This window comes from Petaurus breviceps, unplaced genomic scaffold, assembly GCF_028583685.1.
Source record: "Petaurus breviceps papuanus isolate PSGF00001 unplaced genomic scaffold, PetGlider_PUasm1.0 38, whole genome shotgun sequence".
NCBI classification, from domain to species: domain Eukaryota; kingdom Metazoa; phylum Chordata; class Mammalia; order Diprotodontia; family Petauridae; genus Petaurus; species Petaurus breviceps.
In genome coordinates this window covers 76,159,243-76,185,817 of record NW_027186304.1, presented here as the reverse complement: position 1 = coordinate 76,185,817, position 26,575 = coordinate 76,159,243, and the positions used below count along the sequence as shown (strand labels likewise).

General features: G+C 37.5%; 1 protein-coding gene across 1 annotated transcript in view; it reads left to right on the top strand.

Moving 5' to 3' along the window:
• Positions 1 to 26,575, top strand: part of ARMC1 (armadillo repeat containing 1) — a 94,087-nt gene that overhangs the window by 27,413 nt on the left and 40,099 nt on the right. The window contains exon 3 of the mRNA XM_069100024.1: positions 8,082 to 8,173. Coding sequence (XP_068956125.1) covers positions 8,082 to 8,173 — 92 coding nt within the window. The remainder of the gene's footprint in view (positions 1 to 8,081; positions 8,174 to 26,575) is intronic.

The window sequence follows — 26,575 nt, the reverse complement described above, 5'->3', positions numbered from 1 at the left end:
TAGTGAGCAGTGAGGCATATGTTAGGATATTGGCCCCGGGGGACTAGAGTAGATACAGTGGATCTGTAGTGAAGTTTGGATATTGGGGCTGAGGGCAGTTCTGTTAGGACTCCATCATTACTTTCTATATTAGTGTTTTCTTCCTTTTACCCTTTCTTTTCTTTTTGCTCTTCTGACCCTCAGAGCAGTATCAATTCATCCCTGTGTGCTGTTTTTCTTATTTAACTCCCTTAATATCCTTTGGTTCTGAAAGGGCACTTGATTATTCTCCCCTTCTTGGAATGTTAGCACTACATCATATAACATCTTTCAGTATCTCAAATGAATTACCCTTCTAGGTTTCTCTGGATTCATATTAGAAAATCTCTTTTCACCTTTGATCTTTTAATCAGATATACTAATGCTTCTTCTATTCCATTAAAGCCTTGTTTTTCTCTTTATGAGATATTATGCAACTTTGTAGGGTGTTATGCTTCTTTATAAGTGTATTTATTTTGCCTTTTGGAAGAAGGTATCTTCTCAGTTTTTGTAGATGTTGACAGGTCTTATGTGATCCTGAGTGATTCCTTTGTACTCGAACTACTCTTTTTGACTGTTTGTAGTATTTTTTCTTTAATGTGGAAGCTTTGAATTTTGGAACTGACATTCCTGGGATTTTCCTTTTGAGGCTCCTTTTAGTAGGTGATTGGTGGATTTTATCTGTCACTGGTTTTAGTAGCTCTGGGGCAGTTTTCATTTATGACTTCTTAAATAGAGTGTCTAGGAAATTTTTTTTTTTTTCAAATCATGGCTTTTAGGTAGTAGAATCTTTCTTTGACCTATTTTCTCTCCTCATTGCCTTTTTATTTATTTATCTATTTATTTATCCATCCATTTATTTATTCCAAATGCTTTATTAACTTCTGATTTACTTCATTTCTGCCAGATTTTGGGTTACAGATTTTCTCCCCATTTTTCCCCTACCCAGCTCCCCAAAATAGCAGTCCCCCAGGATATCCCCGCTTATTTCCCAATTACATGTAAAATAGTATTAATAATAGTATATATATGTGTATATATATGTATATATATATGTATATATATATATATTTAAACATTTGGTTTTAAAACTTTGAGTTCCAGATTCATTCCCTTCCTCCCTTGTCACCCACCCTTACTGGGAAGATAAGGAATTCAATATAGGTTATACATGTGTAGCTAATGCAAAACATTACCATAGTAGATATATTGTAGAAGACTGATTATATTTCCCTCCCTTCTATCCCATCTCCCACTTGATCTATTCTCTACTTTGGTCCTGTCCCTTTTCAAAAGTGTATGCTTCCAACTTCCCTCCCCCCCAGCCTGCCCTCCCTTCTATCATCCCCGCTTCATCCCCTTTACCCCACTCTCCTGTAGGGTGAGATACCCTATTTAGTGTGTATGTCATTCCCTCCCTTAGCCAAATTCAGTGAGTATAAGGTTGACCCATTCCCTTATGCCTTCCTATTCTTCCCCTTCATTGTAACCATTTTCCCTTGCCCTTTCTATGTGAGATAGTTTACCCGCTTCTGTCTCTTCCTAATCTCCTCTCATTATATTCCTCTCTCACCTCTTAATTTCACCTTTTAAGTATCATCCCTTCCTGTTAAATTGGTCCTGTGCCCTCTATCTATGTATACCTGTAAACATATATACATACATTCACATATGTATTCATAAGCCCATATACCTTCATATATATATACATATATATATTTCTATTCCCTTCAACTACTGAGAGAAGTTTCATCTTTAGCCTGGGGCTAAAACCTCGTCGAATGAAACCCTTATAACAAACACATATAGTTAAACAAAACAAATTTCTCTGTTTTCCATGTCCAAAGGAAAAAAAGAAATAGATGTCTCACTCTGTGCTCTGAGTCCAACTATCAGGAAGTGGATAATGGTTTTCATTAGTGTTCTGGAATAGTGGTTGATCATTATTTCAGTGATCAAAGTTACCATTCATTCATTCATTCATTCATTCATTCATTCATTTATTGTCTTTTTTGGAGGGGGGAAGGCAGTGCAGTTGGGGGTTAGTGCTTTGCCCAGGGTCACACAGGTACTAAGTGTTAAGTGTCTGAGACCACATTACAACTCAGGTCCTCCTGACTTCAGGGCTGGTGCTCTATTCACTGGTCCACCTAGCTGCCCCTTTACTAATTCTTTAAAAGTCGTCTTTACCATATTGTTGTTGTCTTTGTATAAATTGTTTTCCTGGTTCTATTCACTCTGCAACAGGTCATTTAAATCTTCCCAGGTTTCTTTGAAACCATCCCATTCATTTTTCTTTTTTACTGGTTTTCTTATTTTTTTGGAGGGCAGTTGGGGTTAAGTGACTTGTTCAAGGTCACACAACTAATCAAATGTTAAATTCCTGAGGCTGAATTTGATCTCAGGTCCTCCAGACTCCAGGGCCGGTGCTATATTCATTTCGTCACCTAGCCACCTCCCATTCATTATTTTTTGTAGCACATACATCTAATTTATATGCCATAACTTGTGCAGTCATTCTCCACTGATAGCCCCTCAGATTCCTTTCCTTTCCCACGTCAAAAAGAGTCACAAATATTTTTGTACATGTTTCTCTTAACTCTTGTGTTTGAATTTCAAAATTTCTACCCATCTCTGATCATTTTTTCAGAAATTCTTGGAAGCCTCTGTTTCTTTAAAGGTCCAGATCAGGAAGACTGGAGATGGCACCTGCTATTGATGGGGCTACAACTTGGACCAGCCCTTCTTGAAAGCAATTTGGAATCATTCTGAGAAAATTACTAAACTGTGCACATACTCTTTGGCCCAGCAATACTACTGATGGGGTGCTTGGGTGCCTGTGCTTGAACCCCAGTTTGTAAAATCACGTCAGTTTGCACAATCACATTCCCTCTGCCCCAACTTCAGAGCATTAACTCTGCTCCTTCCCCCTGCCAGCATTCTGCCTAGCAACAATTCATGAACTCTTTATCTCTGCTTGGTACAATAACACTAAACTATCTATAAACTTTTTAGCTTAGGCAAATGTTATCTCCCCCTAGTATAATGGCCAGCTGCACCTATGAATCCTTCAATGCACTATCTGTAAGTTAGCTCCTCAGCCAATTAGGCACATCCTGAATCCCCGTTAGCCTTGGTTCCCAACATCCATCTTGTCAAACATGACACCGATGGGTGGCAAACTAGGTACTTCTCAGTCAGCCTTGAGTGCTAGCTGACTCAGTGAAATTTCAAGCCTAAAACCACACCTCCAGGGTAGCCCTTCCTTGGGCTGTTTCCCAGTGAATTATGGGCAATGCGCTTGCCCAGTAGATAATAAAAGTGCATGTTCCTTTAAGCACTGACCATTCCTTAACTTGTCTTTAATCCCACCCTTACTCACTGAGTTAGCATAATTGACATCTGATTTACTATGGGTAACTCCTTATAAACTATACCTATGTCTTTCTTTAAGGTTGCACATTCCCTAAGAACTCATGCCCACTGTAAAGCCTAACAATAAACTTTTACACCCTTCTCCCTCCCCTGCCCCGTGTATTCTTCTCCTCTTTGTTTCATTCTTCTCTTAAGATCATCAAGACATAACAGAACCACTTCCAGTTCTTGTCTCATTGGACTCCCTCTATGACCCCTGATGAGTGTTCAGAGGGGGTGTGTCATCTGCCCATATTTGAATGTAAGCAGTTTCTCTTTGTTTTGTCCTTTATGCTTGTTCATTCATATTTACTTTTTTGTGTTTCTTCACTTCTGTATTTGAACTTCAGAGTTTCACTACAGTTCTGATCTTTTTTTTTCAGGAAGTCCTTGTTTCATTAATAGTATGTTTTTTTCTCCCTGTAGCATTATATTCAGTTGAATGTAAGCCTTTGTAGAATATGATATTCCAAGTTTTCTGCTCTTTTCTAGTGGTAATTACTAAGTTGTGTGTGTGGTCCTGATTATAGTTCCTTGTTACTTAGTTCTTTCTTTTTAACTGCTTGTAGTATTTTTTTTTTCCCCTTTGGCCTGGAAGCTCTGGATTTTGGCTATGATGTTCCTGAGAGTTTTTGTTTTGGGATTTATTTCAGGAGGTAACCGGTAGATTTTTTCTATTTATGCTTTGCCTTCTGGTTCTAAGAGATCTGGATAATTTTCTCTTAAGATTTCTTTAAATAGGGTTTCTAAATTCTTTTTTTGGTCATGGCTTCCAGAAAGTACAATGATTGTGTTTTTTTTTTTTTTTAAGAACAGTGATTTTAAAATTTTTCTCCCTGATCTCTTTTTCAGGTTACTTGTTTTTGGTATGAGATAACATATTTTCTTTTGACTTTGTTTTAATATTTCTCATTATCTTGTGGAGTCATTAGTTCCTATTTGTCCCTTCTAATTTTCAGGGAGTTTATTTGGGCCACACTATTCTCTTTCCACTTCATTCTTCCATAGCTCTGTTTTCTTTTCCAGAGTTTTCTTTCAAACACTCTCATTTTATTTATTAAATTTTTTTTAAACTCTTGCTTCATATCTTCCAAGAATTCTAGTTAACTTTGTGTCTAGGCTATGTTTTTCTCTGAGGCACTGCTTGTAGATGTTTTGGGATTATTCTCTTCTGTTGTTTGTGTCTTGAACATCTCTGCCACGATAATAGCTTGTTGTGGTGGGGTTCCTTTTTGTTTGCCCATATTTCCAACTTCCTTCCTGACTTTGGATTTCATGTTAGGACTGGGCTCTGCTATACTTCTAGAGGGAAGGCCTGGGCTGATTCTCTTGGGATATTGAGGTGTTGTGTTATTCCAGGATCTCAGAGACAGACTGGGGACCTGAAGGCTTATGGTGTTCCCAAAGTGGTCTGATCCAAGACAGTCTTGAGTGCTACCTTCCTGGTTTGAGCTCTGCAAGTTCTTATCCTGCATTTGGGTCTGAGCAACAGTAGATTGTGCTGAACTCAGACACTATCAGCCAGCAGTGATATCTGCTAGTTCAGTGATAGAACTGAAGACTCCCCTTAGGTCTGAGATTCCTGATTATTTCTCTTCAAGGCTTTAGGCTGGACTGGAGGCTAACGAGTCACATCTATGTTCCTGGCTTCTGAATTTGCTCTTCCATTGGTACATCACCTACAGCCTGAGGCTTCTGGGATAGGGTAATTCAGGAGCAGGGCCACGTATCAGTCTGCTTTGGGTTTATGGCCAATTACTGTGTATTAGGTGACAGAGCTGCTGGTCAGTGCCTTCCCTCATCATGGTGCTCCGATACGGGTCTGGAGATGTCCTACAATGGGTTGGGACTTATTTATTGTCCCAGTTCACAGGCCCTCCTTTGGCATTGCAGTGCTGCATTAGACCCTATCCCCAGTGTCTCTCTGTGCTGAACTGGGCTGGGAAAAAGAACTCCTTATGACTTTTTTCTTGAATTTCCTCATTAGGAGTTTGTTTGGTGCAGTTTGGGAATGGGGCACAGCTCACTATACTGCTGTTTCCTGTTTCTCTTTGCTCCCTGTTTTTGACATTTTATATTTTTTCCATCTTTTGAGTTTGTTCTAATTTTTAAATTATTATTTCATGTAGTTATTGATTTCTCTCTGGTTTGTTCTAGCTTTCAGGTAATTCATTACTTGGCTTAGGTTTTCTGTTTTCTATTTTAAGCTATTCTCCTTTCTTTGCTATGGAGCTTTTATTTCATTTTTATCTTTTGTTTCATTTTCCATACTCATGTGGATTGTGTGAAAAATTCACTTTTGCCTTTTGAGTTTTGAGCCCTTTGCTTGTGATGCCTTATGACATAGAGCTTTGCTGGCTGCACTTGTTTCTGACCCTTCTCTACCAAAACTTCTGGCTTTATTGCCTACACTGGCTTTGCTGGTGGCTCCCTCTTCAGTTGTCTGTGGATTTCTGGCTGACTTTTTATTTAGTTTTCAGGTGAAAGAAGTCACTGTAGTTTTTCTTTTTTTTTTAAATAGAAAGCAATCGGGGTTAAGTAACTCACTCAAGGTTACACGGCCAGTTATTTCTGGGTGTGGTGCTGAGTGTCTGAGCCTGGATTTGATCCAGGTCATCCCGACACTGGAGCCAGTGCTCTTACTCGCTGAGCCACCTGGCCGCCCCCACTGTAGTTTTTCAATCTCTTGATCATTATTCAGTCTAGTGTGGATTTCAGAATTTTGCAGAAGTAATTATTCAGGAGCTGGGTGATCAAACTTAGGGTCAGGCAGTCATCTTGGTTGGAAGTCTCGTCAGTAAGACTTCTTATTCTGTTGTGAACTGATCTAAACATTCTGGAAAGCAATTTGGAACTGTACCCAAAGGGATCCAGCAATGCTACCACTATGTCTGTAATCCCAAAGAGATTATAAAAATAGGAAAAGGACCCACATGTACAAAAATATTTCTAGCAGCTCTTTTTGCAGTGGCAGAGTATTATAAATTGAAGGGATGCCTGTCAGTTGGGGAATGGCTGAACAAGTTGTGGAATACTATTGTACTATAAGAAATGATCAGAAGCAGGTTTCAAAAAAACTTGGAAAGACTTACATGAACTCATGTTGAGTGAAGTGAGCAGAACCAGAAGAACATTGTACACAGTAACATTGTGCATTGATCAGCTATGATAGACTTTAGCTCTTCTTAGCAGTACATTGATCTTAGACAATTATTAAAGACTTGTGATGAAAAATGCTGTCCGTATGCAGAGAAAGAACTATGGAGTCTGAATGCAGATGGAAGCATACTATTTTCACTTGTTTGTTTTTTCTTTCTCATGGTTTTTCCCTTTTGTTCTGATTCTTCTCTCACAACATGACTAGTGTGGAAATATGTTTAATATTATCATATATGTATAATCTTTATCAGACTGCTTGCCTTCTTGGGGAGGGGGAAAGAGAGGGAGAAAAAATTTGGAGCTCAAAATCTTATAAAAGTGATTATCAAAAACTATCTTCACATGTAACTGGAAAAAATAAAATACTATTAAGTTGGAAGAAACTGTATAATATATTCCCCAAGATACAAAACCCCCCCAAAACTATTTACTCTACTTCTTTTCTTCCCTACCCCCAACCAATTCCTTGCTATGTCTCCTCCACTCATCTTAATTTGGGTACTTACTATTTCTCACTTGGACTATCACAACAACCAAATTGGTCTCTGCTTTCATTCTTTCTCCAGCCTTTGCATACATAGCTACTAAAATCTTAAAGGTCTGAATAAGGCACTCTCCCTTCTAGTAGTCATATAGTAAAGTATTTTAAATGTCAAACTGAGGAATTTGTATTTTATCCTAGAGGCACTGTTACCTCTAGCCTTGATTAGATTTTGATAGTCAAAAGAAACTGTATCTATCTTAAGTGATAGTTTGGCTACCATTTAAGTCAAAGTCTGACTCTATAGTTTTTTTTTCTATATTTATTTTGACACTTCCTTACATTTACTTTATGTGCCATTCAGCTTAATGGACTTACTGTTCCCCAAACTCATTCCATGCCTGGAATGTACTCCCTGTTTACCTGAGCCTAAGAGAACCCCAATCGACCATCAAGTCTCAGCATATGTGCCACATCTTTTTTTTTTTTTTTTAAAGCAATTGGGGTTAAATAACTTGCCCAAGGTTACACGGCCAGTTTTTTTTTTGTGTAAGTGTTAAGTATCTGAGGCCTCAACCAATCCCGGGTCCTCCCGACTCTGGGGCTGGTGGTGTTCTTACTCACTGTGCCACCTAGCCGCCCCGTATATGCCACATCTTACAGGTGCTTCAGACTTATCATTATTTTCTTCCTCTTCAAATTCTTGAATTTATTCATTTGTTGAAATGTTGAACCCTCATGCCTCAGTTGAATATAAGCTTTTTGAGGACAGTAGCTGATTTAAAAACAAATTTTTTTTTTGTCTTTTCACCTGGAAATGTTAGAACATAATAGTTGCTAATAAATGCTTTTTGAATTAAAGTGTCTCAGCCAATCTGCTTATTGAGTACAGTACTAAAGCTTACTAGTTAGTACGTTCTAACTAAAATGAAGGAAGAGAATCTTTTACAGTCAGTTAATTAATTTGTATAATCTAGAAATGATAATTAATTGATTGTTTCTGTTTTAGGCACTACGATACTTGGCAGAATGCCGGGCTAACAGAGAAAAGATGAAAGGTGAACTGGGTATGATGTTGAGCTTGCAAAATGTAATACAAAAGTAAGTAAACTATGTTTTGTTTTGCTAAAAGTAGAGAAATAGATTGGCTAAACTTTTACATACAGTTCATGTAAAGCCTTAGTTAAATCCTTGAAGTTGAATATATATGCAGACTGCCCTCATTTATGCTTAATTATTTGTAGAAGATGTGTAATTATTTGAAATGATTTAAGTCAGATCTAATTTTTAATTGACCCCAAAAGGTGAGATTATATTCCTGGTGAAGGGCCTGATACCCAGCTTTTTCATTTCTAAAGTAAATGAATTACAAAAACAAAAAACCCTACATTGTCTCTAAACTAATTGAAGTGAGCGGAATAGTAATTGATTTTTTTAAAATAAAATTGTATTTAAAATCATATAGTATAGTTTCTAGCAGTGACTTTCAACCTTTTTGAATATTAAGACCTTTTTTAAATACAAAAATGTTTCACAGATCTCTCTCATGGTTGTAGTTATACTACTGGTATTCACTGATTGTGAAAATAAATGGTGACAGAAAACTTATAAATTCTGTAGTCTTTTAAATTTGTATCTTATTCATCACAATATCTACATATATTTGAAAAATAGCACCTATATGAGAGACATTATTTAGTCTAAAAGGACTGTTTACTTAATTATCTTGTATATTTTGTTGGAGCTGAGGAAAGATCAGAATAACAATGTTTGGTGTGTGTGAATACATATATATATGTATATATATATATATATACATATATATATATATATATATATATATATAGTGGTTTCCCAGACTCCATCTCTCCACAAGTTAGGAACCACTGATCTACAATTTAAAGTTTGTGTCTTATTTATTGATTTGCTTCATTGCTTAATACAGTGAACCAGAAGGTGATGGAACAGCCTCATCAATAATTTATGAGTTTCAGAAGGAATTCTTTGGGGGGGATTGATAAGGCATATATTTTTGAAGAGGTCATAGAGGAGATTCAGGGCCTTTTGACTGATTTTTGATCTGCTCGTGGCCACCTGGGCTTCTGGGAATGGGATCTGGGGCCAGGCTGAGCTTAGGAAGACCTTGCCTGAAAGCAGGCTCTGATCTAAGTGAACTTTGCCATGCCCTAATAAGAGGGAGCAGTGAGAAAGGGAATAACCTATGTGTGTCTGTCCATATCACTAGGATTTTTAGCATTCTTAATGAAAAGACCAAAGCATAGTAAACATTTGACATGTGAAACCTAGAAAGGAATCAGTAATATTTAAGGATTTTTTTTGTGGACTTTACTTTGGAGGAATTAGGGGCACACTGATTTTTAAAATGACCTAGCAGTTAGAGCAAGGGGAATACTATGGTTGCCAGAAGGCATTGTCCCAGAAGTACTTGACCAGAGTACCCTAATTCAGCTCTTTCTTGCCTTTCACTGTCACTTCTCAACTCCAGCTTCTGGAGCCTCCACTGTCTTCTACCTGCTCTAAGGGAGTGGCACCTTCCACCTTCCTAAGAGCTTCCAGAGACCCTCTCAGGCCACAACACTTCTAAGGCCCTTATTATGCTGTTATATTCTGTTTCCTTACTGGGTTCCTAGATTCCCCAGGCCATTCTTATTTCTTCTCCTATCAGCTGTGTGGTGGGCCTCCCATTTTCTAAGATGACATTATGCCACCACCTCTCATGAGATCAGGCTGTCAGGGAAAGACCTGATATCAAGCTGATCATCTGTCTCTCGTTTCTTTTTAAAAAAAATTTTTTTTTTGCTTTTTTGGAGGGGGGAAGGCAGGGCAATTGGTGTTAAATGACTTTCCCAAGGTCACACAGCTAGTAAGTGTTAAGTGTCTGAGGCCACATTTGAACTCAGGTCCTCCTGACTCCGGGGCCGGTGCTCTATTCACTGCGCCACCTCGCCGCTCCTGTCTCTCATTTCTTAATGGAGAATGAGCTTTGTACGGTAACTGATAGAACATAGATGACTAGCTGGTAGTTGCTACCCAAGATAGTGAGAATACAAGAGAAAAACACCTACTTGCCCTTGGCAAAGTCATTTCACTAGGCCCGGATGAGCTGCACCCTTAGATCCTGAGCAGGCGGGCAGATGTGAGCCACTGCCACTGATACTTGAAAGATCATGGAAACAAGAGAGGTACCTCAAGATTGGAGGATAAATATCCTGGTTTTTCAAAAAAGGGAAGAGGACAAAATCTACAAATTTTAGGACATCTAGTTTGACTTTGATTCCTGTTAAAATTTTAGAACAGATCATTAAAAAGATGTTTGCTGAACATCTGGAAAAAGATTCAGTGATTACAAAATGTGAGCTTTCATGAAGAAGGGTCTAATCTAATTTCCTATTTTAACAGGATTACTAAACTAGAAGATGAGAGGAATGCTGGGGATTCAGTTTACCTGGATTTTAGCAAAGCAAATACTTGGATTGGATGAGAATATAATCAGATGGATTCAGAAATGATTGATCGGCCAGATTCAAAGTAGTTGTTAATGTTTCAGTGTCACCATGCCAGGTCTCCAGTGGAGTACCCAATAATCTATTTATTGGCCCTGTGTTGACCACCATTTTTTACCCTAATTTATCTCTCCCTTTATCCTTCTCCTAATATATTCCTCTCTCACATCTTAATTTTATTTTTTAGGTATCATCTCTTCATATTTAACTTGTCCTGTGCCATCTGTCTATGTATACATGTACGTACATATGCACACCTATAAGTTCCTTATGATTTCTTTTCCCTGTTTACCTTCTCATGCTTCTCTTGCTTCTTATACTTGAAAGTGAGATTTTCTGTTCAGCTCAGGTTTTTTCATCAAGAATGTTTGAAAACCCTCTGTTTCATTGAATGACCATATTTTCCCCTGAAGCATTATACTCAGTTTTGCTGGGTAGGTGATTCTTGGTTTTAGTCCTAGCTGCTTTGACCTCCGGAATATCATATTGCAAGCCCTTTGATCCCTTAATATTGAAGCTGCTAGGTCTTGTGTTATCCTGATTGTGTTTCCACAATACTCAAATTGTTTCTTCCTTACTGCTTGTAGTATTTTCTCCTTGACTTGGGAACTCTGGAATTTGGTTGTAATATTCCTAGGAGTTTTCTTTTTAGGATCTTTTTCAAAAGGCTGTCAGTGAATTCTTTCAATTTCTATTTTGCCTCCTGGTTCTAAAATGTCAGGGCAAATTTTGCTTGATAATTTCTTGCAGGATGGTGTCTAGACTCTTTTTTTGATCATGGCTTTCAGATAGTCCAGTAATTTTTAAATTATCTTTCCTGGATCTATTTTCCAGGTCAGTGGTTTTACCAGCGAGATATTTCACATTGCCCTCTATTCTTTCATTTCTTTGGATCTGTTTTATAATATCTTGATTTCTTGGAGGCTTTTGATGCTGGAGTTCTGACTTCAATGTCTTCTTTCCATTCCATGATTTGATCCTTTTTTCCCTAAAAAAGGAATCTGTGGTAGAATTGCATTTCCTATGCTTGCTCATGTTACCAGTCAATTACTTGACTTTTGAACTCTTTGCCATGGTAGAACTCTGCTTTCAGAATGGAGAGAGCTTTGTTCCGAATTGCTGAGTTTTTTTGCAGCTGCCAGAGCAATTAGGAGGGTGCCCTCTTTGCAGCCCCCACGTGCTCTGGCACCTGGCCACACACCCCAGGACCTCCACCCAAGACCATGATCCAAATCCAAGCCAGTTAAAGCAGGAGTGATTACCCTTTGATTGGTCTCCTGGTCCCCCTTTTAATCTGCAGGCCAGGAGCTCCTGAGGCAGCCAAGTGGCACAGCTGCCTCTGCGGCTTTCCCAGGGCAAGGAGTGGACAGCACTCTTCTGTCCACCCATTCCAACAGAATTCCACACTTACTTTTTACTTTGTGTTTGGCGTTTATGGGTTGAGAAGTCTCGAAACTGCCACAGCTGCTGGTGCTTCACTGTCCTAAAGTCCTCTATGGTCACTTGTTGACTAGCTTATATTGAGATTTCTCTTGTGTATGAGAGTTGGGCTAGGTGGCTGCTGAGGTTTCTTCTATCTCTTAGATTCTCTGATTATAAAGCTTTTTAAGATTTTGCAAAACTGTTTACATGTGTTACTGTTTTGGTCCCCCAAACAGTCTCCATGGCCCCCTGTTATCTCCAACACCAAATATAAAGTCCTCCATTTCGCATTTAAATTTCTTAACAATCAGCCCTCTTTCTACTTTTCCATTCTTCTTACACTTTACTCCCTTCTTCACAGTGTGTGGTCCAGCTATCCTGACCTACTGGATGCTCTGTTTCCTGTCTCTGTGCTTTTGCAATGGCTGTCCTCCCCCTGCCTGGAATGTTCTGCTTCACTTCTACTTCTTAGATTCCTTAGTTCCTTCTAGACTCATCTCAGCTGCTTTCCTTTGGAAGAGGTCTTTTCTTGGTTCCCTAGCTGCCAGAGCCTTCCCTTGTAAGGTTACCTTCCCCCTACATTGTTTCTTCTGTTAAGTTGTTTTCAGCTATGTCTGCCTCTTTGGGGTTTTCTTGGCAAAGATACTGGAGTGGTTTGCCACATCCTTCTGCAGCTCATTTTACAGATGAGGAGCTAAGGCAAATAGGGTTCCCAGGGTCACACAGCCAATTAGTGTCTGTGGCCAGATCTGGATTCAGGAAGAGGCGTTTGCCTGACTGCAGACCTGTGCTTTAGCCACCGTGCCACCTAGTATGTATGCTTATTTACTTGTCTCCTCTATTAGAATGTTAACCTCTTAGAAGACTTGACTGTTTTTGATTTTCTTCGTATTTCTGGAGTTTAGCATAGTGCCTTGCACATGGTAAGCAGTTGATGAATGGTTGTTGATTAATTGAGAAACTAATCCAGATTAAAAAAAAAACAACCCTTTATTTAAAATTTTTACATATGAAACTTCTATTTAAGAACTAGGTGTTGGGATTCTTGAGCTGCTGTCTTCTTTTCTATGGTGGCTTTCTTTACCTTACACCCTAATATCATGAAGTTATATAAACTTCCCTTTCAAATGCATGAACTAAACCTTATTTACTATGTTTTTAGTATCCTTTGATCCTTCTACATTGTGGTCTCACCATGTCAAAAAGTTTTCAGAATCTCAAGATTATAGACCTAGAGTTGGAAAGGAGATTTGGAAGTCATTGAGTTGAACCTTCTCATTTATGGAAGAGGAGATTGAGGCTCAGAAAAAAGTGACTTGCTTAGGGTCACTGAGATAGTTTATTTTTGTTGTAGGATTCAAACTGAGGTCCTGACTCCCAAGGTCAACTCTGTTTAGCTGTACTACCAGAATTCAGAGGTAAAACGTACTGTCCTGTGTCTTCACCTTAGATCATCATTGATAGTGAATTATAACATGACTGAAGTACTTTTTGTAATATTGTAAAGTATTGAATATAAAGTGACTATAGATTAATGAATGAGGTTTTTTAAAAAAAAAACTTAACAGTTTTTTAAGACTATATACTTACGCAAATCATATTGTTATTACGATTTGCCAGCCGCAAAAGAAATTCCATATCATTACTTTAGTCCTATAGGGCACTGTGTGTGTGTGTGTGTGTGTGTGTGTGTGTGTTTGAGAGAGACAGAGAGAGAGAGAGAGACAGAGAACACCAGCGTGTTCTTATGTTGAAAAAGAGAGGGGTTGAGTAACTGTTGAAACTAGAGGGGAAGCCTTAGGCAGAGTACATCAGCAAGCCCACTGATCATTTCTATGCTGCTCACCTCTTATTGTTAGTGTGGTGTTGGAATTGAATTTGGAAACTGACCACTTGGGTTTGAGACTCCAGTTTCTCATTCATCAACTCTGTGACTTTAGACAAGTCACTTAACCTTTCTGGGTTTCCAATTTCTATTCTATAAAATGGAGACAATAGACCTTAGACTGCTTACACATATAGCGTTGTTATGAAAAAAAATACTTAGCCGGATAGCTGCTAATAACTTATAATATGATTGTTTTTTTCTCAGTGTTCTTGGGTTAAAAGTATTTTTGTTAGTCTTGATTTCATAGGTGGCTTATTTCTGTCAAATGAATATATGCATATTTATTTAATATGTATCATACATAATTCATTTTGTATATATTTATATGATGAATATGTACTATAAAATGAATATGTTATATAAAATGAATATGTATATATTTGACAGCAATAAGCTATCTTACATATATGCATATATGACGTATGCAGTTAATCTTTTTAAAAGAAATTCATATTCCAGAATTGTACCTGGATTAATGTAATGTTTTACTTTTTCATTCACTTGACTTTCTGTTTGGCATTGTAGTGATAGAAGAGCATACCAGCAAAGAGTAGTGGCTGTTGAAAAGCCATTGACTAAATACTTTCAGTCTTATAGTATCTTAATTTTTTGTATACATGATGGCCACAAATATTAGAATGAACTATTTTCTGTCAGCTAGGTTTTCTATGACAGACTCCATGAAAAATCTTAAACTTCATTGTAGGCCTTGGTTTTAATGATCATCTTACTTTTTTTTTTTAAAGCAATTGGGGTTAAGTGACTTGCTCAAGGTTACACGGCCAGTTATTATTTCTGGGTGTGGTGCTGAGTATCTGAGCCCGGATTTGATCCAGGTCATCCCGACACTGGAGCCGGTGCTCTTACTCGCTGAGCCACCGGGCCGCCCCTAAGCAGTTGGGGTTAAGTAACTTGCTCAAGGTTACACGGCCAGGTGTTTCTGGGTGGGTGCTAAGTGTCTGAGCCCAGGATTCGATCTCCAGGTGTTCTCAACACTGGAGCCGGTGCTCTTACTCGCTGTGCTACCTGGCTGCCCCCATCTTACTTTTTTGCTTGCTATTTTTGTATTCTTTGCATTTGATTGCTTATGAGTTTGATCTTTTGGTTCTACTCCTTCCACATGAAAAGTCTAATAATTACTTTGGGGTAGGAGGGACAGAAATGAACAGCATTCATGGATAAAATTCAAGCCTGGTAATTGGGTTTTATTAAATACATTTCCTAAATTTTCACTAAAGAAAATCTCTAATTCAAATTAAATTAGCCTTTGTCAGCTTTTTCAAAATCAAGGAAATTAAGTCAAATATTAAAAAAAAAACTTTAAGTACTTATATTGGAAAATAAACATTTTTGAAAATATTAAATTATAACAAAAGATTTTTGTGGGATGGCATATTATGGAAAATATATTTAGGAACATTTAGCATTTCAAAATGGAATTATTATAATGAGTATTTAAGAGCAAAGATTTTTATCATCACTTTTCTTGTTAAGATTTGAGGACATCAAAAAAAAAAGATTTGAGGACATTTAGCTGATAGGAAATGTTTGGGATCAAGCTTTTAATTTCATGGAAACGTGTTAAGGAAGTTATATTGAGAAAAGGGTGGAAGTTATTTTTCTCAGAAATGAAAGACAAATCATTTTAGCGATTTAAAATTACATTTTGTTTTGATAGTGAAAAAGGCGAAGAAAGTGAAAATGCATGAATATAAAAATGCAGAGAGTTTTGCGACTTTTTAAAGGGTTATTAGTAAGTGATTGATTACCCAAAATTATTAGCATTTCCTTAAGGTATTCAAATTTTTTGAGGGGTGCTTTTTGGAGAGGGGAAGGCAAGGCAATTGGGTTAAGTGACTTAAGGTCACGTGTCTAGTAAGTGTTAAGTGTCTGATTCTGGATTTGAACTCAGGTCCTTCTGACTCCAGGGCTGGTACTCTATTCACTGTGTCACCTAGCCGCCCCTAAGATATTCAAATTTAAACTTTAAAAAATTTCTTTTAAAATTATTAATGATCCACTTACATATATAAGTCACTGTGCTAGGTATTGAGGATGGAGAAAATGAAATTTTGGCCCTTGCCCTCAAGGACCTTATGTTCTAAGAGTATATAAAAAATTTCATGTAAATTTTACCACAATTTGAGTGGCATTTTAAACTTTGAGAACTTTTTCATTATTGTCAAACTGATTTTTTTTTTCAGTTTAATGTTTTGAGAAGACCTGTTTTCTGCATATATCTGAATGTAATGGTAAAATTCATGTCTGCTTCTCCAAGTGTGATTGTAGCAGCAAGCACCCCAAGCACGTCCTCAGGGTTTGCAGCTACCACAGGTTCTTGGATCTGCTTTGATAAAGGAAAGCAACTCAAAATGGGTTAACAAGCTTACTTTAATTAGTCAGACATATATCTTTTACCTTGTTCAGGGGAAAAAGGTCAGCACCCCAAATTTCAAAATATACAGACAGAATTATCAAGACATTAACAGATCAAGTAGACAGCTTTCCAAACTGTCCAACCATTACATCCATACCTAGTCAACATCTGGGTTTCCACATCTGGGTTTTTCAAAGCCGGGGGACTCTCAACAACGGCTTCCCAGAATTCAGATCAAATCACAGAACACTTCTCAAAGTGAGCCCCAAAACAAAGCTACACATCAGGGCTTATATAGCTTTCTCCTGGCTCAGAGAATGTAACAACCTTATTGACCCACCAGCCAATCAAAAAGTATCTACTGAAAAACAAGCCTCCCTCCCCAGGCTTCTGGTGCACTTTAGCCTAGGGGCAGGGAAGATCTTTAATCACATTACAGTGATGTAGGTTGAATCCCTTCCCTTGGCTGTTATAGGAATGTTGAGTGTGAACACCTAGGTAATTTAACAAAAAATTCTGAAGACATAGAAGAATATGGGAAAGCCCATCAAATGAACGGGCCTTTAACACAGACCTGCACAAAATATGGCCCATGGGCTGCTTGTGGCCTGCCAAAGGATTTTGAATGGCTCATGAAAAATGTAGAGGATTAAAAGAAAGTAGAGCTGTAATGAGTGCTTTGTCCATGCCTCACTCAGCCCACCTTCCACTAGTCACTATTGTGCATGTTTGACAATCAAAAAAAGTCAAATTGTCAAATGCTTTCAGTGAGGATGAACACAGCATCAAGGTCAGCTACTGCACTGAAGGTAAATTCTTCAATTTGATAAGGCTCGTTACAAGCCAAGACCTAAGTGGAGGGAGTAGTGGTGTATGATTTTCTGTTTGCAGATGACTGTGCACTCAGTGCAGACTCTGAAGCTGAGATGCAACAAAGTATGGACCAATTCTCTGCTTCTTGTGCTAATTTTGGCCTAACAATTGACACCAAGAAAGCACAGGTGCTCCATAGCCACTACCATACCATCAATATGTGGAACAATCATCAGCTGGCTACAGCAAATGGAGAAGTTTTGAATGCTGTGATTAAGTTCACTTTCCTTGGCAGTGCACTCACTTTCCAGGGATGTACACATTGATGATGAGGTTGACACACGCATTGCCAGAGCTAGCTCAGTGTTTGGGAGGCTCCAAAGGAAAGTATTGGAGAGATTAGTATTAGACTGACTACCAAAGAGAAGGTCTACAGAGTTGTTGTGCTGACCTTGTTGTATGCCTGTGAAACCTGTGCAGTCTACCAGCGTCATGCCAGGAAACTGAATGGCTTTCAGGTGAATTGTCTTAGGAAGATTCTGAAGATCACCTGGCAGGATAAAGTACCAGACACTGAGGTCCTTACTGGAACTAAACTGCCAAGCATTCAAAGTCTGCTTCAGAGAGCACAACTCCAATGGGCTGGCCATGTTCTAATGCAAAACATATACTTGCCAAAAAGACTTATTTTATGGAGAACTCACACAGGGCAGGCGTTCACATGAAGCAATACAAGGACACTCTCAAGGTCTCTCTCAAGAACTTTGGAATTGATTGTGTGACATGGGAGACACTGGCTGTAATGGGAATGCAAATTTGGAAGATCTTCCCTGACCCTAGGCTAAAGTGCACCTGAAGCCTGGGGTGGGAGGCTTGTTTTTCAGTAGATACTTTTTGATTGGCTGGTGGGTCAATAAGGTTGTTACATTCTCTGAGCCAGGAGAAGGCTATATAAGCCCTGATGTGAGGCTTTGTTTTGGGGGCTCACTTTGAGAAGTGTTCTGTGATTTGATCTGGATTCTGGGAAGCCGTTGTCTGGAGCCCCCCAAACCAAAGGCTTTGAAAAACCCAGATGTTGAAACCTAGATGTTGACTGGGTATGGATGTAATGGCTGGACAGTTTGGAAAGCTGTCTACTTGATCTGTTTCTGTCTTGATAATTCTGCCTGTATACTTTGAAGTTCGGGGTGCTGACCTTTTTCCCCTGAACAAGGTAAACGATATATGGTCTGACTGATTAAAGTAAGCTTGTTAACCCATTTTGAGTTGCTTTCCTTTATCAAAGCAGATCCAAGAACCTGTGGTGGCAGCAAACCCTGAGGACGCTTGGGGTGCTTGCTGCTACACTGGCACAGTACTGTTCAGCATGGTGTGCACACATCAGAGAAGGTGCTGTGCTCTGTGAGCAAAGCAGAATTGAAACAGTTCAAAGGAGACACAGGATGCTCATATTTAGAGAATCCACCCCAAATGTTCCCATGGACCATTTGTGCCAGACCTGTGGTAGAGCATTCCAAGCTTGTATTGATCTGATCAGCCAAAGTTGGACACATTGAAACTTGACTTTAGCATAGTAATGTCATTTTTGGTAACCAGTTGTGCATGTAACCTGAGGGTGGGTCACTACTTCACAGCCCTCTTCTGTTTGTCACATGACCCATGGCAACCCTCTATCATCAGTGTGTCTCTAGTCTGAGAGGAGTGACAGTTGTATCTTTTTGTATCTGTTTTCAGTCCTTATTAGTGTTGAACAGGAACAAAGTGAGTGCAGCCATGTGCCAATGCAGCTGATGCCTGCTATGGGATGAGTGGCAACAACTCAAGGACTCCTTCCCCTCTCTCACTGTGTGGCCGCCCTCCAAGTTAATGAGTGTCTGGTGTTCTCCCCAAGGTCATATGCTCAGTTCACTATTTCTTTGTATGTGAGCAGTTGCTCTGGAGATTTTTTATTCTAACGTTAAAGTTTTTGGGGTGACTATAAAATAGGTGATAAAAATAAAACAGAAGATCTAATCAGAACATACTTAAGAGTGTTTTAATGTGGAATGGACAAATAGTTGTCGTTGTCTGCTTACAAATTTACAAGTTCACTTACACGAGAGAAAATATTGTGCCTTGTTTGCTGAGAAGTAATATCTGTTCTGAAGGAATACAGTTTTCATTGTCATTTTGAATCAAAACATCCTGACTTAAGCAAATTGGACACTGTTGAAAAACAAAGTGTCCACATTGTTGAAAAATATCCATGGGGAACAATGGTGTTTCAAGAAAGTAAACTCAGAAAATGAGGCAGGTACTAAGGTTTCAGATTTCTAAAGAAATTGATTTCAGCCATGATTCCAGAGTACAATAAACTGCTGACAAGTGTAATACTTCCCATTAACTAAAATGTAAACAGTAAGAAAACCTGAAAAATGTATTAAAACTTGTTCTGCTTAGCAAAGTAGTTTTTTTTAACATTAATGTGATTTCATGGTAAATACAAATCTTAATAAGTGTAATTAATTGATATTAATTGGAATTTCCCTTTTTAAAAAATATGGTTTATTTGTAAAATAGTTTAATCATTAATTATACCTTTACTTGGAAAGTGAGCTGCTATAAACCTATCTGAGGCCCATGGGGTCCTGCAGGTCTGCTTTAACATAAGAATGTAACAGTAGATTTTTTTCCCCTAAGTACCTGTGAGTAACAAAGTAGTTCTAAAATCAAGGTACTTAAGTCTTGCCTTTTAGCCTTCCTTGAATTTGATTGGTCATTCTGATAATTTGATTTATAGAAAACAAGGTAAAGGTCATGTAATGCTAGGAATGTCATCATCTTCATATCTCCGATGACTAGCAAAATCTGCATATATTAGGTGATTTAATAAATGTATGAGTCATCTTACTGATTTATTTCATAGATAATTTTCATTTTTGCTTTCAAGTGTATCTATAATACAAGAGTCTTGTCATAACACAAACTATTCTGTAATACAAAATTTGATATAAAAATAGATGAGTCAAAGAGAGGGAGGTATCAAAGGATCTCATTATGACAGTTTTACTTATGCTTTAATGGGATATACAAGACTTAAGCTCATTATAACTTTTTTATACTTTTCATGACTCATTTCCCTGATGGAGACCTCCTTAATTAACATTGTCTTACCTTCATGATGTTGGAACATTTTGCATTTTAAAGGCATTGGTTACCAAAAAGTGTTTTAAATTTGACTTGTAATTTGGATGTTGTCGTTTACATTTATGGGAAGATGCTTAGAAACTCTTGCTCCTAGGCACCAAGAGTTTACAAGGCAACCAAATTAGGATCTTATTTTGATTCAGAACATCTCTTTACTTCAGTGCTTCAAGAATCTGTGATTTCCTCAATGTGGGCGCTGCCTTCACTGAAATAGGTTACAATCCCTGCCTGTCTCACAGTTTAGTGGATGGACTTTGAAAGTTACTGTAGCTAACAGTTCAATACTTTGTAGCTAACCTGGTGATGAGCTTCACTGCTGATCCTTGGGCAACATATGTTCAGTCTGTCTCGGGTCTGTTATCTCCTAAAATTCTCTATAAAAACATTTCATATGTATTGTAAAAACATGTGTTATAGGCTAGGAAGTATTTTTAGTTTTGGTTGCCCACACGAAAAAATATTGTAGCTTTTAGGTCCCTTTATTTCACAATGAAAAGCAAAACTTCATCTTTGTGGTCTACTTTGTCTTGGCTGGAGACATCTTTAATTTTATGACATCTCTATGGGATCCCAAGCTACTGTTTTCCATATATTACCAATGTGGACCTTGACAGATGTTTTTTTGACCACAGGTGATTGATTTATCACAATCCTAACTTTAACACAAGCATTCTTTAGGAAATCATTCAAATTTTGAAATTTCATATACCCATATCATAAGAAGCCCATGTTTCCTAGACTGATAATTGTTTTCTTTGATCTGGCTACACCAGGGCAGACATCCAGCCAGCATGAGAGTAGAAGAAAACTGTCAGAGCATCCATCTATCTCTTTAGGAGGCCTGAGTTAGGGTGAGATGTAGTTGTGCTGCTATGGAACTGCTCAACTGTGGAAGCACCAGAAGGATGTTCCCACACCCCAGAAGGCCCCAGAGGGCAAGAAAAATCTGTTATGGAGGGCTGCTGCTTGATTAACAGAAGAGAAACACTAGACCTGGCAGTAAGCCGTGGGGAAACCAGATAACAGAAAGCAGGTATGGAGAATGGGGTTGCTTGGGGGAAGCAGGGAAGGTTTGTTGGATATAGAAATAATTCTAGGTATTTTCTTTTTGCTCTCCTTTAGTTGTCATTCTGTGAAACTCTACACAACTTCACTTAGTTGTTAACACTTGCAGGTTTCTCTTGTGCTGGGGTCAAATTGGTGCTTGCAGATTGGCAATTGGATTGATTTCAAAATCACTGTTACTTTCAGTTCTTTAACTGTGAAGAGAATTTTTGAGTTCCCTGTCACTCAGAATGAGTCTGGCATTATGTCCTAATTCTGGTCTCTTACTAACAAAAACTCTGAGCATTCAAGGCGAAAACTCTTTTGTATTCTGCCTTTTGGTTCTGGAGTCCTTTTGTCAGAAGAATCATAAAATGTCAGCTCAGAAGAACTAAATCTAACTTATGACTTATTTGTTACCTTGAGTTTGTAGAAAAATAGCTTTGATGGAAGATGTGTTTTGTAAAAGTGCTTTGGAATATTTAATACTGTAAATATAACTTGCTTTAATAAAATGTGACATTCATTTGAAAACTACTAACATTTCATGGAGGAAACTTTATAAAATATTAGATTTAGAAACAGTGCTTTTGGAATAGTCTATTTTTCTTGAGGCTTTCTAAGATAATTTGATATAGGTGTCTAATGGTAGGTGAAAATGTTTATCATTCCATTCTGCTTCTCTCTCCTGTATAATTCTTTTAAGAATTATTTGTTACCCCAAAATGTAGCAGATAATTATAATCTTTCTCAGTTTCTTATTTAAGAGAGAAGTATAGTTCCTGCTACTAAATGATAAGGAATAACTAGCAAGGTAAAATCAACTTTGAGTGTAATTCCTGTGCTGCATAAATGTAGTTTTTCCCCCCTGAGAAGATACAAATTGCTAAGTTACCTCTTAAAAAGAATGTTTAAGAAGTTTACCATGAGGTGTCAGCAGACCTTTAGCATTAATATTGGTATATTCAATAGTTTATGAAGAGTGTGATGATCTTAATGGCTCCTTATGGACAATATAAAGTAGTATTAGTAGCTTCTAGAATTAGAATGAATTAGAATTTATAGCCTATCTGGAAATATACTCATTTTGTGTTGAGAATGAAAGTGACTTTTGATAGCCGACTGGGGTTAAAGTTCATTGGTGTGGGAGATTTTTCTGGGGAGTTCATTTTATGAATACCATTATGGTACTCTTGACTATAACTAATGTATTAAAAATAGTGATGGAGAATCAATATACCAAATAGCTCTTATTATAGAATGGTGAATTACTGAGAGTAAAATTCCAATTACTTAGCTAAAAGAGCTTTTCAAGATAGTCTCTATTTGCCTGGATGTCAGGTTTAACAAGCTGAACTAAATCCAGCACATTAATCAGGTCTTCCAATTTATTACTTGCCTAGGAAGATTAGGGCAATTAATATGTGTTTAATTACATAGTTTCTCCTTCAGATATGACCAAATGTACCACTTCAAATCCAGATTTACTCCCAGACCCTTTCCTTCCTACTTTATTTTTAGTTTTGAATAGCCTTAGTCTTTGAACATTGGAATTTATATAACATCTGTATCTTTACTGTCATAGCCTTTTTAATTTTTAAACAAATTTCTTAAATCATCAAGAAAGGATAATTTATAAGTAATGTAACTTCGTGGAAGTTGTTATCATAGTTATATATGGTTACTGAATATTGAATTGGAAATAGGACTTTTTTCTAAGCTATTTTTCTTTTCTATGTTAAAAATACAGAGCTATTTCTTTTCTTCACCTTAGATCTATATATGAAACAGCATAATAAGAAAGTGGAGTTGAATGAAATTAGTTGGACTTTGGAAAATAACACGATGATGGCAGTATATTAGCTTCAGTGGTGATTATTAATTTTGAAACAGAATAGTGCCTGGCACATAGTAGGCTCTTAAATGAGTATTTACAAGTTGATTGGAAAACTTTCCAACAATAAATTGAAAGATAATACTAAATTAATTAATTAAAAATGATGCAGGATGTGGTATAAGCAATAGGACAATGGAAAAATTCTGCTCCTTTTAGTAATTTGAGACATGTCTTTAAAAATTAAAATGTTTTCTTCAGGTTATTTTTTTCCACTGGAAGCCCATATTTGTTAACTTCTTTTCACTGAAATAGATTGAAATCACCCGTGACACAGTGTATTATTATCTTCAGAGAGTTGCTGTGGAGCCCTAAATCATTACCTCTCAAATAACCTGGTTATGGCCCTCTTAGGGATTCTAAGGGATTAGGATTTAGGCAGATCCTTGGACAACAGGCATAGACTATGATCATACTATACTTGTTTGAAACCTTTTAGCAACCAGGTTCACTTCATTGCCAGAATTATGCATCTGAGTCATAATCTTTTTACCTGAAGGTAATGAAGCAGCCTTTTTGGTTCTTTAGTTAGTCACCTGTTGCCAATTCTGAAGGGAGAAATCTTGAATCTTTTGAGGTTTTTGGATCAGAAGGGAAAGAGAATAATGCTATTGAGAGCAAAAAATGAATCCTAGGGTCAGCTTAATTGACTCTCTGACTTTTTACTTTTAATTTATTAGACTTCCTGAAATTCTGTCAGTTTGAGATACTTATATGATTCTCATCCTCTTTTGAGAATGTAGATAAGTGCCAGCTAGGTTCAGTGCATTTGCCTTTTTTTCCCCTCCAAGTGAAGGCTTATGATTGCTCTGTGGAAACTCCTTCCACTCAGGCAGAAAAGCAGCACATCAACAACTTAATATACGTAGAGGGTAAATTGGGTCACAAAGAGGATTTATCCATGGCCATACAGTTAATATGTGTCAGAGACAAAGCTAGAGCCCAGGTCTTCCTGATTCCAAGGCCAGTCTTCCTAAATGTGCAGAACATGTGTGGGTTTTTAATTGATTGCAAACTCAGTAGGTCATTAAGATGTGGCATCCAGAAAAGCTAATATGATTTTAGACTGATTTAGTAGAGGTATAGTGTCCAAAGTAAAGGAGCCTTGATAGTTGTATTATATATTTTGTTGCGTTCAGACTTGGTCATTTGAAATATTTTGATGAGTTAAGAGCAGCACATAATAGGAAGACTCGTAGCAAAATGGAACATGACTAAGATGGTGAAAGGGACTCCAATCCGTGCCTTGTCAAGTCAACAAGCATTTGTTAAGCACCTACTGTGTGTCAGGCATTGTACTAAGTACTGGGCATACAAAGACAGTTACCAACTTTGTGACCCTGGGTTCAGATGACCATCTGCTTCTTTGCAGGGAAACAGTAGTGATGAGGAACTTACTTCTTATGCAAAGCAATACCTTTCATTTCTTTTTTTTTTAACTTTATTTTTAAAATTTATTTTTTAAAATAATATTGATAATAATAATAATAATATATATATATTTTTAACATTCGATTTTAAAACTTTGAATTCCAGATTCATTCCCTTTCTTCCTTGTCAGTCACCCTTACTGGGAAGATAAGCAATTTGATATAGGATGTACATGTGTAGTTATGCAAAACATTTCCATAGTAGATATATTGTAAAACACTGACTATATTTCCCTCCTTTCTATCCTACCTCCCACTTGTTCTATTCTCTATTTTGATCCCATACCTTTTCAAAAGTGGGTGCTTCTAACTTCCCTTCCCCCCCAGCGTGCCTTCCCTTCCATCATCCCTCCTCTCATCCCCTTCCCCCCCTACTCCCCTGTAGGGTGAGATACCCTATTTAGTGTGTATGTCATTCCCTCCCTGAGCCAAATTCGAGAATAAGGTTGACCCATTCCCTTTTGCCTTCCTGTTCTTCCCCTCCATTGTAACCATTTTCCTTTACCTCTTCTATATGAGATAGTTTACCCCATTCTGTCTCTCCCCATCTCCTCTCTTATATTCTTCTCTCACCTTTTAATTTCACCTTTCAAGTATCATCCCTTTCCATTAAATTGGTCCTGTGGCCTCTATCTATGTATACCTGTACACATACAGACATACATTCACACATGTATCATACGCCCATATTCCCTCCTATATAGACATATATGTATGTGTGTGTATATATCTATATATAGATATTTGTACAACACACACACATTTGTATTCCCTTTAGTTATTCTCATACTGAGAAAAGTTCCATAAGTTACAATTATCATTTTTCCATGTAGGGATATAAATAGCTTAGCCTTTGATAAGTTCTTTATGCTTTCTTTTCCCTGTTTACCTTCTCTTGCTTCTTGTATCTGAATGTCAAATTTTCTATTCAACTCTGGTTTTTTTCATCAAGAATGCTTGAAAGTCCTCTGTTCCACTGAATGACCATATTTTCCCCTGAAACATGATACTCTGTTTTGCTGGGTAGGTGATTTCTTGGTTTTAGTCCCAGCTCCTTTGCCCTCCGGAATGTCATATTCCAAGCCCTTTGATCCCTCAATGTAGAAGCTGCCAGATCCTATTTTATTCTTATTGTGCTTCCACAATATTCAAATTGTTTCTTCTTGCCTGCTTGTAATATTTTCTCCTTGATCTGGGAATTCCAGAACCTGGCTATAACATTCCTAGGAGTTTTTTTTTTCGGATCTTTTTCAGGAGGTGATTGGTGTATTCTTTCGACCTCTATTTTTCCCTCTGGATATAAAACATCAGGGCAACTTTCCTTGAGAATTTCTTGAAGGATGATTTCTAGGTTCTTTTTTTTTTTATCATGGCTTTCAGGTAGTCCAATAATTTTAAAATTATCTCTCCTGGATCTATTTTCCAGGTCAGTGGTTTTCCCAATGAGATATTTCACATTGCCTTCTATTCTTTCATTTGTTTGGATCTGTTTAATAGTATCTTGATTTCTCATAAAGTCACTAGCTTCCATTTGCTCCAATCTAATTCTGAAGGAATGATTCCCTTCAGTGAGCTTTTGAGATTTTTTTCCATCTGGCAAATTGGGCTTTTTAAGGCATTCTTCTCCTCATTGCCTTTTTGAGCCTCTTTTGCCATTTGAGTTAGTCTATTTTTTTAGGTGCTATTTTCTTCAGTCAGGTTGTCAACTCTCCTTTCATAATTTTCTTGCATCGTTCTCATTTCTCTTCCCAATTTTTCCTCCATTTCTCTTATTTGGTTTTCAAAATCCTTCTTATGCTCCTCCATGCCCTGTAACCAGCTTGTATTTTTCTTTGAAGCTTTTGGTGCAGGAGTTCTGACTTCATTGTCTTCCTCCTGTTTCATGCTTTGATCCTTTTTGTCCTTGTTTTTTTTTTTTTTTTTTT